Source organism: Hipposideros armiger, unplaced genomic scaffold (genome assembly GCF_001890085.2).
Source record: "Hipposideros armiger isolate ML-2016 unplaced genomic scaffold, ASM189008v1 scaffold_592, whole genome shotgun sequence".
Classification (NCBI taxonomy): domain Eukaryota; kingdom Metazoa; phylum Chordata; class Mammalia; order Chiroptera; family Hipposideridae; genus Hipposideros; species Hipposideros armiger.
Genome location: NW_017731942.1, coordinates 960,600 through 979,399, shown reverse-complemented (window position 1 = coordinate 979,399; position 18,800 = coordinate 960,600). Strand labels below are relative to the sequence as shown.

At 37.9% G+C, this 18,800-nt stretch overlaps 1 protein-coding gene and 1 pseudogene across 6 annotated transcripts in view; one reads left to right on the top strand and one right to left on the bottom strand.

The window, feature by feature from the left end:
* The window catches only part of MAP3K2 (mitogen-activated protein kinase kinase kinase 2), a 100,798-nt gene that overhangs the window by 37,083 nt on the left and 44,915 nt on the right, over window positions 1-18,800 (bottom strand). For all 6 annotated transcript variants that reach the window (XM_019624563.1, XM_019624564.1, XM_019624561.1 and 3 more), the window contains one exon: window positions 500-568. In XM_019624563.1, coding sequence (XP_019480108.1) covers window positions 500-506 — 7 coding nt within the window. In that variant the 5' untranslated portion in view covers window positions 507-568. The remainder of the gene's footprint in view (window positions 1-499; window positions 569-18,800) is intronic.
* Window positions 4,986-6,892, top strand: LOC109371802 (syntenin-1 pseudogene; annotated as a pseudogene).

Sequence of the window (18,800 nt, the reverse complement as noted above, 5' to 3'; positions counted from 1 at the left end):
GGGTGAGGCAGATCAGTCGCAGGCTTCTGGACGGCTACTCACAGCGGCTGCTGGCTGCTCATGCTGGCTGCTGGCTACACACGGTAGCCCATGGCAACCCACCTGCCATCGCCGGCGACTCACGGCAGCCCAGCTCCAGGTTGAGCTGTTGTTCAGCATCTTAGCTGTAGAGGGCAGTGTCACTGTCCCTCATATGTAGGATCTGAACCGGGGTCCTCTGGCATCCCAAGCCAGCTCTTAACCAACACGCCACTCGGCAGGCCCTTAACAATTTATTTTAAATGTCTCTTCTATGTCCTGCATAAAATGGTCATTCCAAAATTGTAACAATTAACACAAGTGCTTTAAATGAAAAGCTATTAAGCAAATAAATAAAAACATTACATAAATCTACATCATAAAACTATATAAAAAAAGTTTATCATACACACATAGAAAAACTTTTCTCCCCCATTTCATCCTTTATTATGGACAAAAAATTTCTTTAGTTTGAACTTACCCATCATGGCAACCAACTCAACAATCTGAAAATTAGGGAAATGGTTCTCCCATCAGCATTCTTTACTGCCTGAAGATGTAAAAAGACACACATGTTAATAAATAAAAAGAAACAAAAGAGGTAGCCACACACACAAAGTTAGTTAAAAAAGCACTAAGTCATTATTTTATATTAAATTTAACTCAGCATTTTTTAGGTGCCTGTCTATCTAAGCTAGAAAAAAGAATAATTTCTGAAAGTCAGAAAGCTTAAAAAATAATCTAATAAATTCAAATTCCTTCGGAACAACAGCAGATACAAAGATGAAAAAAGGGTCATGTTTAGAGACAAAAGGGAAGACATCAACAAAAACAGTAAAGACCTACAAAAATTCTCTTCCATAAAAGAAAAAATTGTCGGGCCGGCCAAGTAGCATGTTGTTTAGGAGTTGGCTTGGGACGCCAGCTCTGAGCAGCGGAGCCTCGGTTTGGATCCCACATGAGGGCCAATGACGCTGCGCCCTCTACACGTAAGATGGTGAACAACAGCTCGACCTGGAGCTGGGCTGCCATGAGTCGCCGGCAAAGGCGTAGTCTGCAGTGGAGCTGCAGTGGGTTCTCATAAACTACCGTGAGTGGCCGGCAGCCAGCGTGAGCTGCCAAGAGTCGCTGTGAGCAGCCATCCAGTGGCCGGTGACTGATCTGCCTCACCAGTGAAGAGCGCAATAATAATACCAACATGGGCCAGTGAAGCGACATCCTCCACAACTAGGATGAAGAACAAAAGGACAGCAACTTGTCTGTTCCCCTTCCTGGATTCCCCAACACTGTTCCCCTCACCCAATTCCCCAATAAAAAAATCTTAAAAGAAAAAAAAATTGTCAAAATCAAATTTTTTAGAACTCTGAAATTAACCAAAAGCTTGCACCAATCTAGGCAGCATTTAAGAATCTCAATAAAAAGAGAGTCTTGTGGTGTTCTGACTTTCCCTATTCCTATCTCCCTATCCCTACTCCCAGTTCCGAAGTAGCAACATAAACCAACAGCCAACAGTCACCATGAAAATGAGCAGCCTGGAAGCCATTGGAGAGGGCAGAATGGGACTGGAATGCCTTCAAAGTCCAATTCCCCCGAAACTGTTATTATTTGACCTATCTAGTGGTTGGATGGCAGACCTCACTTGAAAGACTGTCTTTATTTTGCCTGATTCAAAGTTTTTCCAGTTCCTGGGGTGTTTGTTGAAACATCAGGCAATTACTGCATTACCTCAACTGACTAAGTAAAAGGAAAACAGTTGGGTTAAGCAATATGCTTAACAAAAAATTTTGTTTAGAAAAGCTGAGGAATGAGATGTCAGTAGATAGCTTTGAAAAGCTCCAACAGATTTCTGGGAATCTAGAAGTCACACAAATATCCAGAGCCACTGCATACTCAAGAAAGGCCTAGGCTTTCACCTCTGGCTCACCTGAGGGGCCAAGCAGCAGTAAGTGAAGACTAAGGTGGAGTTGTAAATGCCTGGAATGACGTTGAAGGCCAGACCCAACACACACACAGAAAACCTCTCAAAAAAGACTGTGAGACTTACTGATTTCAGGCATCTAAGGAAATCTCTGTGTAAACTAACTGAGCAGTCTTCAGTGACCACACACAACCAAGACAGACAGACTTTAAAAAATTAATCCTGAAACGTCACTAAATGAATAAATAAGAACAATAAAAAACACTGGGGACAGAGGTGGTACATTATAATATTTAAAATGTCCAGTTTTCAAGAAAAATTTGAGACATGCAAGGACAGTAAAGAAAAAAAATCAACAGAAACTGACCCTCAGGAAGCCCAAATGTTGGACTAACTAAAGACATTAAATCAGCTATTTTAAGTATGTTCAAAGAACTAAGAAAGCCATGTCTAAGGAACTAAAGAATGTATAAGAATGATGTCTCATCAAATAGAATATCAATAAACAAAAATTATAAAAGAAAACCAGAGAGAAATTTTGGAGTTGGAAAGTACAATAACTGAAACCATCAAACACACCAACAAATACATGGCAGGTGTCCCAGAAAGAGTAGAAAAAAAGAAGGGAACAGAAAGAATATTTCAAGAAATAATGGCCTCAAACTTCCCAAATTTAATGAAAAACAATCTGCACATTCCAGAAGCTCAACAAACTCCAAGTAGGATAAATTCAAAGTAATCCACACTTAGACACATCATACTCAAACTGCCGAAAGACAAAGAATCTTAACAGCAGCAAAAGAGAAGAAAATCATCATGTACAAGAGATGCTCAACTGATTTATCACTGGTAACCTAGGAGACCAGGAGGCAGGAGAATGACATGTTCAAAGTGCTGAAAGAAAAAGTCTGTCAACCAAGAATCCTATATCCAGCAAAACCATCCTGCAAAACTAAAGCCAATATTAAGACATTCCTAGATAAACAAGCACAGAATTTATCACAACCAGACTTTTCCTGCATGATATATAAAAGGAGTCCCTAAGGCTGAAATGAAAGGACACTAGACAGTAAGCCGAATCCACAGGCAGAAAGATAATTAAGGATAATTACATAAGTAAAGATAAAAGACAGAGGGCCGGCAGAGTGGCGCGATGGTTAAGAGCTGGCTTGGGATGCCAGAGGGCCCCGGTTCGGATCCCACATATGAGGGCCAGTGACACTGCCCTCTACAGCTAAGATGCTGAACAACAGCTCGACCTGGAGCTGGGCTGCCGTGAGTTGCCAGCGACGGCGTAAGCTGCAGCCCCTGCTGCAGTGGGTTGCTATGGGCTACCGTGTGTAGCCAGCAACCAGTGTGAGCGGCCGTTCAGAAGGCGGCGACTGATCTGCCTCGCCCAGGAAGAACACAATGATGGTGCCAACTTGGACCAGTGAAGCAACGTCCTCCACAACTAGACTGAAGAACAAAAGGACAGCAACTTGTCTGTCCCCCTTCTCCCAATTCCCCAATAAAAATCGTTAAAAAAAAGATAAAAGATAGAATAAATGTATCTTTTGTTTCTAACTCTTTATTTCTCTTGATTGTGATAAGTACAAAAATGGTCCACCCTAAAGATGTCCACACTCCAATTCCTAGAACTTCTGCAGATATATTATTTCGCATGACAAAAGGGAGTTTGCAGATATGAAAAATTAAGAAATTTAAGATGGGAAGATTATCCTGGATTATTTGGTTGGACCCATATAACCACAGGGGTCCTTATAAATGAAAAAAACAAGCAGGAAAGTGAGTGTCAGAGTGATGCTGCATAAGAAAAGCTTAACCAGTCATTGTTAGCTTTGAAGATAGAATGAGGTGACCATGATGAGTCAATGAATGCAGGAAACTTCTAGAAGGTGGAAAAGACAAGAAAATAGATTCTCCTCTAGAAGGAACACAACAATGCTGACACCTTGATTTGAGCTCAGTGAGACTCACTTCAGACTCCTTATGTCCAAAACTGTAAGATAATAAACTTACATTGTTTTAAGTCACCAAATTTGTGGGAATCTATTACAGTAGTATGTAGGGAGTATCAAGACAACCCATTTCAATGACTTGCTAGAAGACTCACAAGACTCAGCAATATACTCGTACTGACAAGCTGTAATTTATGATGACAAAAGGATACAAAGCCAAATCAGCAAAAAGAAAAGGCACAAGGAACAAAGTCCAGAAGAGGCCAAGGCAAGCCCCTAAGGATCCTTTTTTAATAGAATCACATAGGACACACTTAGTTCCCCTCAGCACCAAATGTCACCAACCAGGAAAGACCATTAGAGACTTCGCACCCAGGGTTTTTATTAGGAGCTGATCATATAGGCACCTCTGCCTAGCACATACCAAAATTCCAGATTCCCCCCCCAAAAAGGTAGGTGTTCAGCATAAATTATACTGTTTGTAAGCATCTTAGGCATAGTGAACCGTTCTTTTCAGTCAGGCAGGTTAGAAACCTCCTGAAATCCAAGTTCTCAGATGCCAGTCAAGGGTGGACCTCATAAGCAGCTCATTCTAAGGATAAGCAGTGAGGCCTGTCATGTTAACTCTTTTCTACACAAGCAGCAACAGAAAACTAATACAAAAGTTTAAAGAAACTAAATAAAGCAATAATCATAAGTTGGTATACAATATATAAAAGTATAATTTGTGTAACAATAACAGCACTAAGTGAAGGGGAGAGATGGCGTTATATAAAAGTGTTTGTATACCACTGTTATTAAATCGGTATTAATCCAAATTATTGGGTTGTCGGAAAAGTCATGACATATTTTTCTGTTTTTCGTTGCAAAAATGCGTCATGACTTTTCCAACAACCCTATTCACTGTTTTAAGTTGAGATGTTAATTTTAATCCCTAGGTCAATAACTAAAAAATGAATTTTAAAATAATAGCAAAGGAGACAAGAGAATGAAAATAACACAGTAGAAAATATCAATTTAACACAAAAGAAGGCAGTGATGAATGAATGAGGTACAAAAAAAGACATAACATAAAACACAAATATAAAATGGCAGATGTAACCCTACCAGATGTGTAATTACATTAAATATAAGTGGAATGAACAAACCAGTTAAAAGATAGAGATTAGCACAGCTTAGAAAACAGATCCAACTATATGCTATCTACAACACACTTACTTTAGAGTCAAAGACAAAATAGGTTGAAAGTAAAAGGATGGGAAAAGATACACCATGCAAACAGTAGCCCAAAGGTACCTGAAGTGCCAATAACTAATAGCAGACAAAATAGAATATAGTATAAAAATGTGTTATTAGACACAAAGAAGGATATTTATAATAAAAAATCCATCAACAAGATGTAGTAATTATAAACATGTGTACACATAACAGATTTGCAAATCACATGAAGAAAAAAATGATGATATTGAAAGTAGACAATTCAAAAATAATAGCTGGAGATTTCAATGCCCATTTTCAATAATGAATAAAACAAGCAGACAGAAAATGACTGAGAAAACAGAAGAACTGAATAACACTATAAAACTACTAGATTTACTAGGCATCTATAGCTCTCAAACCCAAAACAGCATTACACACATTCTTCTCAAATACACTTTCCACTTAGTACACTTTATGTTACATATGTTAAGGCAATAAAACTAATCACTGCAAGTATAAGTTGGTTGGAGTCATATGAAGTATGTTCCCTTACAGCAGTATAATGAAATTTGGAATTGATAACAGAAGGACATTTGGGGAATTCACAAATATGTTAGAATTTTTTTAAAAAAACCACTCCTAATGAACCAGTGGGTCAAAAAAGAAATCAAGAGGGAAGTTAGAAAATACTTTAAGATGAATAAAAATGCAAACAAAACATACTGAAACTTATTGGATGCACCTAAAGTACAACTTAGAAATTCATAACTGTAAATGTTTACAGTAAGAGGGGCAGAAGGCAGGGGTGGCGCCGCTTTCTTCCCCTCAGGTCTCGCAAGTTGGGTCTCATAAGTTGGTGCCAGTGATCGGAGACATCTGCAGAAGCGAGTGTTCCTGCAGCCTAAAAAATCCTGCAAAAATATCTCTGTAGCTATCTCTTGAAGACTTAAAGGTAGACAAAGTAATTCAGGCCTTTTCCGCAAACCCTGCCAACCCAGCAATTTTGACTGCTTCTGCTCCCATCTCTCAAGACAGAAATCTGTATCCTAAATTGTATCCGGAGTTCACTCAATACATGGGCCTGAGTTAAAGTGAAGAAGAAATACATGCAAATATGGCCATGGACCCTGAAGCACAAACTCAGGGGCTACTAGCAAGACCTTCCAGTATGAACTATATGGTGGCTCCTGTACCTGGTCATGATGCTGGAATTCTGGAGCAGAAATTAAGCAACGGATTTGTGAAGTCGTTCTGTATAAGGATCAAGATGGAAAACCTGGGCTCAAGCTTCAATCAGTAGATAATGATACATTTGTTCAGCTAGTCCAGCCAAATTCTCTAGCCTGATGGGTTGGTCTGAGATCTGGGACCACATACTTCCAGATTAATAGAGAGAACTGTGCAGGCTGGAGCTCTGATAAAACACACAGGAGCTCAGACAGGCTTTTGGAGAGAAGATTATTAGGACTATTCATGACTGGCCCTTTGAACACACAATTATTATGCATAAGGATATACTGGATGTTTCATCTTTAAAAATGGAAAAAAAACATCATCCATAGTAAACGATAGTTCTGCAGCCAGAAACAGTTTTCTCACAGAGCATTAACATCTGTGAAATTAAGAGACAGAATGTCATTGGATTGAAGGACTCTCAAACTGCAGACATTGTCAACAACTGGGACTGTAGTTACTATTACAAATCACGCCTGCTTTTATCTTTGAACATATTATTAAACAGTTGGCACTTAGCATTATGAAAAGCCTGATGGACCACACAATTCCTGAGGTTTAAAAGTCATGGCATGACGGAAACTTTGCTGTAATTCTCTAGTTTACTTCTTTGTCATTGTAACTTTATTATTATGCACGTGAAGCTTTCTAGGGGTCAGAGAGCATATGCTCCATGAGGACCTTCCAGCTCACATTATGGCTGGGAATCTTGCTATTGGATCTGATACCTTGTTCAGACTTCAGATAGTTGTAGCCTTATTCTGGTTTTACAGGTGCGAAACTTTGAAAAGATTTACTGATGTTCATAGAATAGTTTCTCTACCGGAAACCTGATGCTTTTACAAGCATTATGATTAGAAGGACTGATGCAGGCTTAGCTTTGTGTTAGAACCAGTTACCTTTATCCTAGGTATTAAGTAGTACTGTTCATATAACTAGTTCCATGGTATATTTTTACTATGTTACCATAGTACATTTAGAATGATTGCTTTTGATAGTTTTTTTTTAGGTGTGTGTGTGTGTGTGTGTGTGTGTGTGTGTGTAGTGTGTGTCTATAAAACACCAATTAAATAACACTTGTTTCATTCTAAACATTATTATAGTATATGTAGGTTGCAAGAAATTGTGTTATCATTAAATTTTAACTACCTTCAATTAATATGCTTGCACTGTTGCCTTAACTATGTTAAACATCTAGAAGAAAAACCAAAATATAACTATTGCTGCCTTTCTAAAACCCCAAATACAGTTCTATATTAAACCAAAATGTACACTAGCCCAGAACAATTTAATGGTACACACTAAGCTATAGAATTGCTGCTAGCTGCATTTGAGATTTTCTAGTTATTGTGTAATGGAAACTTCTTTCTTCTAAAAGTGACTAGTATCATTTTCTGAGAAATCACTATATATTTAATGTAAAAATTCTTATACTAAGTAGGTTAAATTTTTACTCCCTTTTTTCATTTGTAGATTAAGTGAAATAATACCTAATTTTGACATTTTACTCTTACCATTATGTAATCTATATAGCTATTTTGGGATGGTCTTTAGAATTTTGTCCTGGTAATTTCTTCCATTTCCTGACTCCTCCCTACAAAGAAAATGGATTGACACTTTATCCTGATTTTTTTTCTTCTTTTTGGTTTATGCTTATTCTAATTAAATATGTATAAATAAAGTTAAATCTTAGTCTGTCAAGAAAAAAAGCAAAACAAGAAAGGTCTCAAAACAATAACCTAAACTTATACCTTAAAACACACTAGAAAAAGAGCATTTTAAACCCAATGCAAACCAAAGGAAGTACATAATAAAGATTATAGTGGAAGTAAACTATAAAATGAAAACAACAGAAAATTTTTTCAATCAGTGAAACAAAAAATTAGTTCCTGAACAATCATCACCCCAATAAACTTTAATAAACAAAAAGATAATTACACACACACACACAATAAAAAAATTAGTGCTGTGAAAAGATCAATAAAATCAACAAACTTAGCTAGACTAACCAAGAAAAAGTGCAAAGACGCAAATAACTAAACTCAGAAATTAAAGAAGGGGCCAACTTTACAGAAATAAAAAGAATAAGAGAATACTATGAACAACTATATGTCAACAAATTAGATCACCTAGATGAAAAAGACAAATTACTAGAAAGAAACAAACTACCAAAAACAACTCAAGAAGAAAATTAAAAATCTGAATGGAACTATAGAAAGTCAAGAGATTGAACTAGAAGTGAAAAACTTTCCACAAATAAAAGTTCCTGACCAGATGGCTTCAAACATTAAGAATTACTACCAATTATTTTTTTAAAAACAGGGGGAATACTGAAGCCATTACTCTGATCATCAAACCAGACAAAGACATTACAAAAAGAGAAAAACTATAGTTTGATACCCTTGTAATACAGATACAAAAATCCTCAACAAAATATTGGCAAACCTAATCCAGGGATTATACACAATGAACATATGGGATATACCCCACAAAATCAAGGCAGGTTCAGCATACAAAAATCAATCAATAAACCATATTGATAGAATAAAAGACAAAAACCATATGATAATCTCAATAGACACAGAAAATGCATGTGCCAAAATCTAACTGCCTTTAATACTCAAAGGACTATGAATAGAGGGGAACTTCCTCAAGTTGATAAAGGGTATCCACCCACAGTTAAAATCATACTTAATGGTGAAAAGACTGGATGCATGCCCCCTAAGATCAGGAACAAGACAAGGATGTCCAGTCTTGCCACTCCTGTTTTGAAACAGATCTAAATATATGGAAAGATATCTCATGTTCATGGATGAAAGACAACATTTTTAAGATGGCAGTACTCTTGAAGTGATGTATAGTTTCAATGCAATCTCTGTAAAAATTCCAATGGCTTTTCTCTTTTCAAAAATGGAAAAGCTAACCCTTAATATATATGGAATTACAAGAGAACATCCAAAATAATATTGGGGAAAAAAAAGTTGGAGGACTCACACTTCCTGATTTCAAAACTTACTACAAATCTACATAGCAATCAAGACAGTGAGAGTACTGGCATAAGGATAGAGGCTGGCTGGAAGTCTTAGATAGTGAAAAGACAACCCACAAAATGGGAAAAAATATTTGCAAATCATGTACCTGCAAATATATAAGGGTTTAGTATACAGAATACATAAAGAACTATTACAACCCAACAATAAGACGACTAACCCAATTTTAAAAAGGGCAAAGTATTTCAACAGACACTTCCCCAAATAAGATATAAAAATGGCCAGTAAGTACTTGATAAGATGCTTAATATCATCAGTCATCAGAGAAATGCAAATCAAAACCACAATGAGATACCACTTCACACCCACTAGGATGGTTATCATCAAAATGACAATGACAAGTGTTGGCAAAGATGTGGAAAAACTAGAACCATATGAACCATTTCCACTCCAAGGTTTATACTCAAGACAATTGAAAACATAGAAATAACCACACAAAAACATGTACACTAACATTGGATGTAGCATTATTTGTAAGAGCTAAAAAGTGGAAACTCAAATGTCCATCAACTGGTGAACGAATAAACAAGTAGTATATATCCATTCAATACAACAGTCATTGAAAGGAATGAAGTCCTGATACCTGCTCCAACATGAATGAACCTTGATATAAGCCAGACACAAACGCCATATACTGTTGACTGCATTTACATGAAATATCCAGGATAGGCAAATCTATAGACACAGGAAGTAGATTAGTAGTTTTCTAGGGCTGGGGTATGGAAAATAAGGAATGACTGCAAACAGGTACAAAAGGGGTGATGAAATGTTCTAGAATTAGATAAATGGTAATGGTTGCACAACTCTGCATATACTAAAAATGACTAAACTGTATACTTTAAAAGGTGAATGTCATGGTATATGAATTATATTTCAGAAGGAAAGAAGAGGGGGGGGAAGAAAGGGAGGAAGGGAAGGAGGGAGGGAGGGAGGGAGGGAGGGAGGGAGGAAGGAAGGAAGGAAGGAAGGAAGGAAGGAAGGAAGGAGATAACAGAAGTGACAGATTCTGTGAGTACTTAGAGATCATTTGCCATCTAGAGGAGCAACAGCTTCCTACAGAATTCAGGCTCAGTTATTAGCTGATAAACTGAATTTTCAAAAAGCTCCAAGTTTTAATGTGATATCTCCTCATTTTCAAATATTGCAACTAATTCAAATTTTTACATCACCATTGTATGTATTTCCCTTTCATGCTGTCACTTTGCCAACCACTGACATATTCTAGTAATTCTTTCCTGGGGGATGACATACATAGAGTTTGAAAAACACAAATTCAACATTATAACTGCTTTATTTTTAGTCGTAATATTATTTTGAAATGTCAAAGAACATTAAAAAATTATCAAAGAAATTTTAAATATACTAATACGTGGAATGTAACATAAAACATGAAAATGTTCCTTTTGTCACCTTGTCAGTACCATATCCAAGGGCAACCAACAACTATTGTACACTACCTCAGTTTTTAGGGCTTATTAATCAAGGCAAGTATAGGCCTAATTCTTAAATAGTTGAGAAACAAAGATCTAGTATAAGCACCCCATTTTATAAATAAGAAATCTGAGGGCCAAAAATATAATTTACTCAAGGCCATAAAGTTGGGCAAATAATACCCATTTCTGATTTTTCACTCAAGTAAACTTTCTAGAATACTGTATGTCACGCCAGCTCAAATTCTGGGAAAACAGCTAGAGCATGGCAAGTTCTCCTACCATACCATATACACACAAAGGGCGTCACAGAGTTGCTGAGGACATTTCTATTCAGCACATTCTCTTTCTACAAATTTAAAGCTTCAACTGGATATTTCAAAGTTTTTAAGACAAATCTTGACTAATCTCAAAATAATGCACTGCAAAAAGGAAAATATTTTCCAATTAAACAAATCAATAATGTCTCTTTCAGGAAAAGCAACAGAAATTCCCCAAACCACACGTTAAATCAAAGAAGTATGAATCTAAAGGAAAGCAGCTAAACACTACTTTCATGTAAACAGTTGTAGTACTTTTACGAATATTATGAGGCTAAAATTGGCAAAACATGAAAAAAGTACAAAATGAAGTGTACAATTAATAGGAAAAAACTAAGCAAAGGTGAATCACATCTGCACCTGGAAGGTCTTACCCACAAATTATTTTACTTTTTTTGTCAACTGTCTGTGGGTAAACTAGTCCAACTGCTACACTTGTAGGAATACCATACTTTTAAATTCACTTCCAGTGCCTACTCAGTTATTCTGTCAGCACTCCACTCACCTGAGAGTACACACGTTGTCAATAATTTGCTTTATTGATACCTGGCCCTCTGCTTATTTGCTTTTTTTCCTTGAAGCTTGCACCTAACCCCCACCACTCACCCAGCACGCATGCGCGCACGCACACATGGGTTCGTATGCAGGAAAACCTATTCCCATCTTCATTCAGGGAAAGATATGAAGGATTATTTAAATGTTCAAGAGCTCAGATGCCCTTGAATATTTAGGTAATCTATGAAAAAAACAAAATAGCCAGGACAATCCAAGAAACACAGTGCACCTCTTTGAACAACTGAATGTTGTTCTAGATTGAAACATATCTCAAGCCTACACAATAAGAGCACATTCCAAAACCTAACAAGTACTTGATTATTACCATGGTTTTTCATAAATCATATCTGTTTTCTATTCGTTTTGACAGTCAAGAATTAACACTATAACTGTATTTTTAATTTACTTATAAAATATTTCAAGTATACAGAAAATGACAGAAGACATTTCTACCGACTACACCAATTTTTTTAATGCAGAACTTATGTAGTGTAAAGTGCAGAAAATTTAAATATACATTTTACATATGCATTCACCCATATAACCACCAAACAGATAAAAATATAGACATTTCAAGCACCCATGAAGGCTCCCTGGTATCCATTCCCAGTTCAGCCTTTCCCCACAAGAGTAACCAACATCTTGACATTTATTATCATAAATCAATTTTACCTGTTTTTAAATTTCATATTAATTGAATCATATGGCATACTCTTTTGTATCTATTTTTACTTAATATCCATTACGTTGCTGAAACTTCCCCACATTATTTGTGTATTTTGTTTATTTTCATTGCTGTGTAATATTTCATTACAGGCATACTTCATTTTATTGTACTTTGCTTTACTGTGCTTCACAGACATTGTGTTTTTTACAAACTGAAAGCGAGACCCTCCACCAGTAAACAATATTATGACTTGCTTTATTGCGATACTTGTTTTATTGCGGTCGTCTGGAACTGAACCCTGCAATATCTCCAAGGTCTGCCTGTACATGACTATACCTCAATCAATTTACCCATTCTACCACTGATGGGTATGAAGGCTGTTTCCAGGTTTGGGCTATTAAAATAAAGCTTCTAATGAACCTCCTTGAACATGTCTTTTGGTAAACATAAACACATATTTCTCCTGGATATGTGCCCAGGAAGTAATTGTCAGGTCTCGACAACACAGTCATAGTTCGCTTTAGCATACATGGCCAAACATTTTTTCAAAGTGGCTGTGTCGATTTCCTTACTCCACCAGCAATGTAAGAAAGTTCCAGTTATTCCACATCCTCACCACCCCTATTAGTCATTCTGTTGGTTGTGTAGTATCTCACTAGAGTTTTAATTTACATTTATCTGATGATTAATTATGCTGAATACCATTTCACTGGTTTACTGGCCATCCTCCTTTGCAAAGTTCTTGTTTAACTCTTTTGCATATTTTAAACTTTCAGATACAAAAACCTTTGTTGTATATGTATTCATTATGGTCTAGCTCATCCCTACACTTTATGATATTTTAACTCATATTTAATGCATTAAGTCTACAGTGGAGAATTCGTACACTTCTTAATGAGGTGATAAAAATTAACATCACATATGAAGGACATATGGACATCCTAGGTCTCTAGGTATGATACCCTGAAAAGGACACAATATCATCTCTGAGCAGTTTTCTGAGAATGTATAACCTTAATATAATTATAAAGGAACTTCAGAGAAACACAGAATTGGAAACATATTTAAACAAAAAGGGAGATTGCATTCTTCAAAAATGTCAATGAGGTAAGTCAAAGATAGGCTGTGTCAGGGGTCAGCAAACTGCAACTCGCCAGCCACATGTCGCTCTTTGGGTACGTTCCATCTCAAAAGTTTGCCGACCCCTGGAAGAGCCAATCCTGTCCCTCACAACAATTTAAAAACTATTCGAGAGCCATAAATATATTTTATCCTATAAATATTTTATAAATGAAATTATGATATTTCCATTTTCAATTTTACTTCAGAGTCACATGTATGTACCCAAAGAGCCGCATGTGGCTCACGAGCTGCAGTTTGCTGACCCCTGGTGGCTCTTTCGTCTCAAAAGTTTGCCGACCCCTGTGCTATGTAAATATTGCAGATAAAAGGACAAAAAAGAGACATGAATCCTGATCCTTGACTGGATCCTGTACTGGACAGAAACAATGCTATAAAGGCCATTATTAGGTCAACTGGTAATACTAGAATATGGACAATTATTTATTCAGGAAGGCTACATTCCAGTTACCACTGTTTCTGCTATCTTTATTTCCTTTAATCCCAATACAAGAGCCTTTCTTATTTGCATAATGAATGATAAAATGTGTGTGTGTGTGTGTGTGTGTGTGTGTTTTACAGGTTATTAGCTGGCATAAAAGATAATAAAAATGAATTTTCATTCATGAAAATTGGTGGGGTTAAAATATATGAATTGCCTAAATTACCATAGAAACACTCTTCTGCCCTTGCATAAACAGCATATAAAGGCCTATATATTTTTTAAGACAAGGATTATTTTTATTAACATGACCACAATACCATTCACATATCTTTAAAAAACTAACAATGATTCCTTAATATCACCAAATATTCATTCAGTGTTCAAATATCCAATTGTTTCACAAATGCCATAATTTGAATATTTATAGTTTGTTTAAATAAGGTTCATACTTAGCAATTAGTTTAAAAGTATCTTAAGTCTCTTTTAATATATAGGTCCTCCCTCCTAAACGCTTCTATTCTTTTTTTTTTTTAAGATTTTACTGGGGAATTGGGGGAGGGGACCAGACAAGTTGTTGTTCTTAAATCTTTGTTGTGGAGGGTGCCAGTCGCCATCTGGCGTCCCATTGGCAGCTTGTGGCCTCTAAACTCAAGGTACTGTGTTCAATCTTAGTTGTGGGTGGGTATAGCCACCATCCCATGTGGGAGTCGAACCAGCAGCCTTGTTGTTAAGAGTGCACGCCCTATCCACTGAGCCATCTGGGCGGCAGCTCAGCTCAAGGTGCTGAGTTCAGTCTTAGCTGCGAGTGGACGTAGCCACCATCCCATGCGGGAGTCGAACCCAGCAGCCTTGTTGTTAAGAGCGCACGCCCTATCCACTGACCCATACGGGTGGCAGCTCAGCTCAAGGTGCCGAGTTCAGTCTTGGTTGTGGCTCGGCGTAGCCGACCACTGAACAGGCAATCTTGTTGTTACACCAGATGAGCCATCCTGCCACCTGTTGGCAGCTCAGCTCGGTTCGGGAATTGAACCGGTGACCCTGTTGCTCAGAGCTCACACTCTTGAGTGAGCTCTTAACCAACTGAGCTACGTGGCCGGCCCAAGGCCTATATTCTTTTTTTTTTAGATTTTTTATTGGGGAATTGGGGGAGGGGAACAGCACTGGGGAATCGGGGGGAAAGGGAACAGACAAGTTATTGTCCTATTGTTCTTCAGTCTAGTTATGAAGGACGTTGCTTCACTGGCCCATGTTGGTATTATCATTGCTCTCTTCCCGGGTGAGGCAGATCAGTCGCCGGCCTCTGGACAGCCGCTCACAGCGGCTCTTGGCAGCTCACACCAGCTGCCGGCCACACATGGTAGCTTATGGCAGCCCACTACAGCAGGGGCTGCAGCCTACACCATTGCCGGCGACTCACGGCAGCCCAGTTCCAGGACGAGCTGTTGTTCACCATCTTAGCTATAGAGGGCAGTGTCACTGGCCCTCATGTGGGATCTGAACCGGGGCCCTGCTGCTCAGAGCTGGCATCCCAAGCCAGCTCTTAACCAACGTGCCACTCGGCCGGCCCAGTACTAAGTATTTCAGAATGAATGACAGAAAATAAAAAAGTGGGAGGAGGAGGATGGGGGATGGGAGTTGAGAGGAAATAGCTTACAAAGATAAAAAACTAAATCTTAAAGAACAAGGAGAAAAGGTCTACACAAAGATTACACTATAAGAAAATCAGTAAGACATTAGTAAAACAGCACTCCACAGTCAAGAAGCTCATAGACTAATAAACCAAAAAAGAAAAAGACACTGCTGTAGTGTCATGAATATTAACAAAGACATGTCATTAAAACATAGGTAAGACATACCCAGCTGTGTAAGGGCATTTACCATACTGTACTAAAAACGATTTTATTAAAATAAGTGTATTTCATTATAATCAAGCATTCCTCATCCACAAGCAGAATGAAATCAGTGAGATCAAACCAAACTTTATATTATCTCTTTGTCTTCAAATCACAGTCAAAATTGGTACTCAATCTAAATTTGTTATACTGTTCTAATGAGTTATTAATGACTTTCACATTTACAATAAGGTAACAATGATTGGAAGGTCATTCCATTCTACTGATATGAATAAATTACAAGTTAAAAGAGATACATGTGCTGAGAAATCAACAGTAAATTGAGTTTCTCATGCCATTTCAGCCATTAAAAATCCATTCTAGGGCCGGCTGAGTGGCACGATGGTTAGGAACTGGCTTGGGACACCAGAGGGCCCCAGTTCGGATCCCACATATAAGGGCCAGTGACACTGCCCTCTACAGCTAGGATGCTGAACAACAGCTCAACCTGGAGCTGGGCTGCTGGGAGTCGCCGGCGATGGCGTAGGCTGCAGCCCCTGTAGCAGTGGGTTGCCATGGGCTACCATACGTAGCCAGCAGCCAGCGTGAGCGGCCAGCAGCCGCAGTGAGCGGCCATCCAAAGGCTGGCGACTGATCTGCCTCGCCCAGGAGGAGCGCAATGATGGTTCCAACTTGGGCCAGTGAAGCAACATCCTCCACAACTAGACTGAAGAACAAAAAATGACAGCAACTTGTCTGTTCCCCTTCTCCCAATTCCCCAGCACTGTTCCCATCACCCCAATTCCCCAATAAAAATCTTAAAAAAAATTTCATTCTAAAGCAAAGATGACCTACATTCTACGAATCATGTTAAATTTTTTAAAATTTTGATTATATGTGGTTTTATTTTCTGAAATGTTATCTTTTGTCTAACAATCATTCTCATTCCAGGATCTAATCAAAACACACTTAAAACAAAGTAACCTACTTCTGAAACTCAGTAATCTCTACAACTTTCTAAAATACTAAGCTAGCAAAAACATATGCTAAAAATGAAAATTATATTTTATAGTAAAATATCATCAATACTCCATAATCTTTGAATCTTTCAAAAGAGAAAATAATTTACACCAACCACATATTTTCATGCAATCCTATAACATTAATCTGAGATCACTTAGGCTGAGACTAAGAAAAAGCCTTTATATCACAATGTTCCTCCTTGGCCATAAACTCAATTGTAAGCATTCACTTCAACAAGATGGCGTACTGAAAACTTATAGGAGGCATGGTAGGCAGCTTCTGAAATGGCCCCTAATGATCTTATCTCCTAGTATTCGTATTCTTGTGCAATATCCTCCTGTTAAATGTAACTGGGACTAGTGACTCACTTCTTAAAAAAAAAAAAAAAGAACACAAAAGGGGACCAGCCGAGTGGCTCAGTTGGTTAAGAGCACAAGCTCTGAGCAACAGGGTCGCTAGTTCGATTACCACATGGGCCAGTGAGCTGAGCTGCCACTGAGCTGCCAATAGATGGCAGAATGGCTCAGCTGGTGAGAGCACATGCTCCTAACAATAAGGTTGCGGGTTCGACTCCCACAACTAAGATTGACCACATCACCTTGAGTTGAGCAGCTGCAAGCTGCCGATGGCAACTGGACTTGGAGCTGAGCTAGCTGCGCCCTCCACAACTAAGATTGAAGGACAACAACTTGACTGTTCCCCTTCCCCAATAAAACCTTAAAAAAAATAAAGAAATAACACAAAAGGGACCAAATATATCATTATGGAAGAACCGACTCTGGGTGGTGAACACACACAATGTGATAAATAGATGATGTATTACAGAATTGTACACCTGAAACCTATGTAACTTTTACTAACCCTTGTCATCCCATTAAACTTTAATTAAAAAAGAAAAAACAACAACAAAAAAAATGATGAGATTTCATCTCTGAGATTAGGCTACAAAAAAACCTGACTTCCACCTTGCTCTCTCTCTCTTATTGGCACACTCTGAAGAAAGTCATACAGTGCTGTAAGCTGTCCAATAGAAAGGGTCACATGGCAAAAAATTGTATCTCAGCCAATGTCTAACTGGGACTTAAGACTGTCAACAGCCAAACAAATGAGCTAGGAAGCATATCAACCCCCAATTAAGCCTTAAAATGACTGCAGCCAGACTGACAACTTCATTGCAGCCTTATGAGAAATCCTGAGTCAAAGGCACCCAGATAAGCTATGCCCCAATTCCTACTCCACATAAACTATGAGATAATAAATGCTTGCTGCTTTAAACCCCTGCATTTTGGGGAAACTTGTTATACTGTAATAGGTAATTAATGCACAAAGCAACAAATTACCTTTTTATACATCTATAAATGTTGATTGGTATCTTCAGAGAAAATTAAAGTACTAACTAAACAGGGATACATGTGCTACAAAGCAATGCAATTCTAACAATAACATAATGCCATTCTGTCAATGTATTACTAAATATATGTAAATATATTTATATATTTAAATTTTATTTTAAAATACATATTTATATTTAATAGATTATTGTTTAAGCTTTATAAAATGGAGAAAGCATTTTTGATGAATAGGGTATTTTTCCCTCAAAACTGAATGGAATCATTGCATCACTATTTATAAGAGCCAAAAAGTGAAACCCAAATATCCATCAACTGAGGAAATGATAAGCAAAATGTGGTATATCTATACAGACTATAATGCAGCAATATAAAGAAACGAGATACTCAGACATAACATCAGCAACACGAAGCTCCGAGTCCTCAGTCCCCCACAGAAACATTTAAAAACAACTGGAAGCTGGGCCGGCCGAGTGGTGCGTTGATTAAGAGCTGGCTTGGGATGCCAGAGGGCCCTGGTTCAGATCCCACATATGAGGGCCAGTGATACTGCCCTCCACGGCTAAAATGCTGAACAACAGCTCGACCTGGAGCTGGGCTGCCATGAGTTGCCAGCGACAGCGTAGGCTGCAGCCCCTGTGGCAGTGGGTTGCCATGGGCTACCGTGTGTAGCCAGCAGC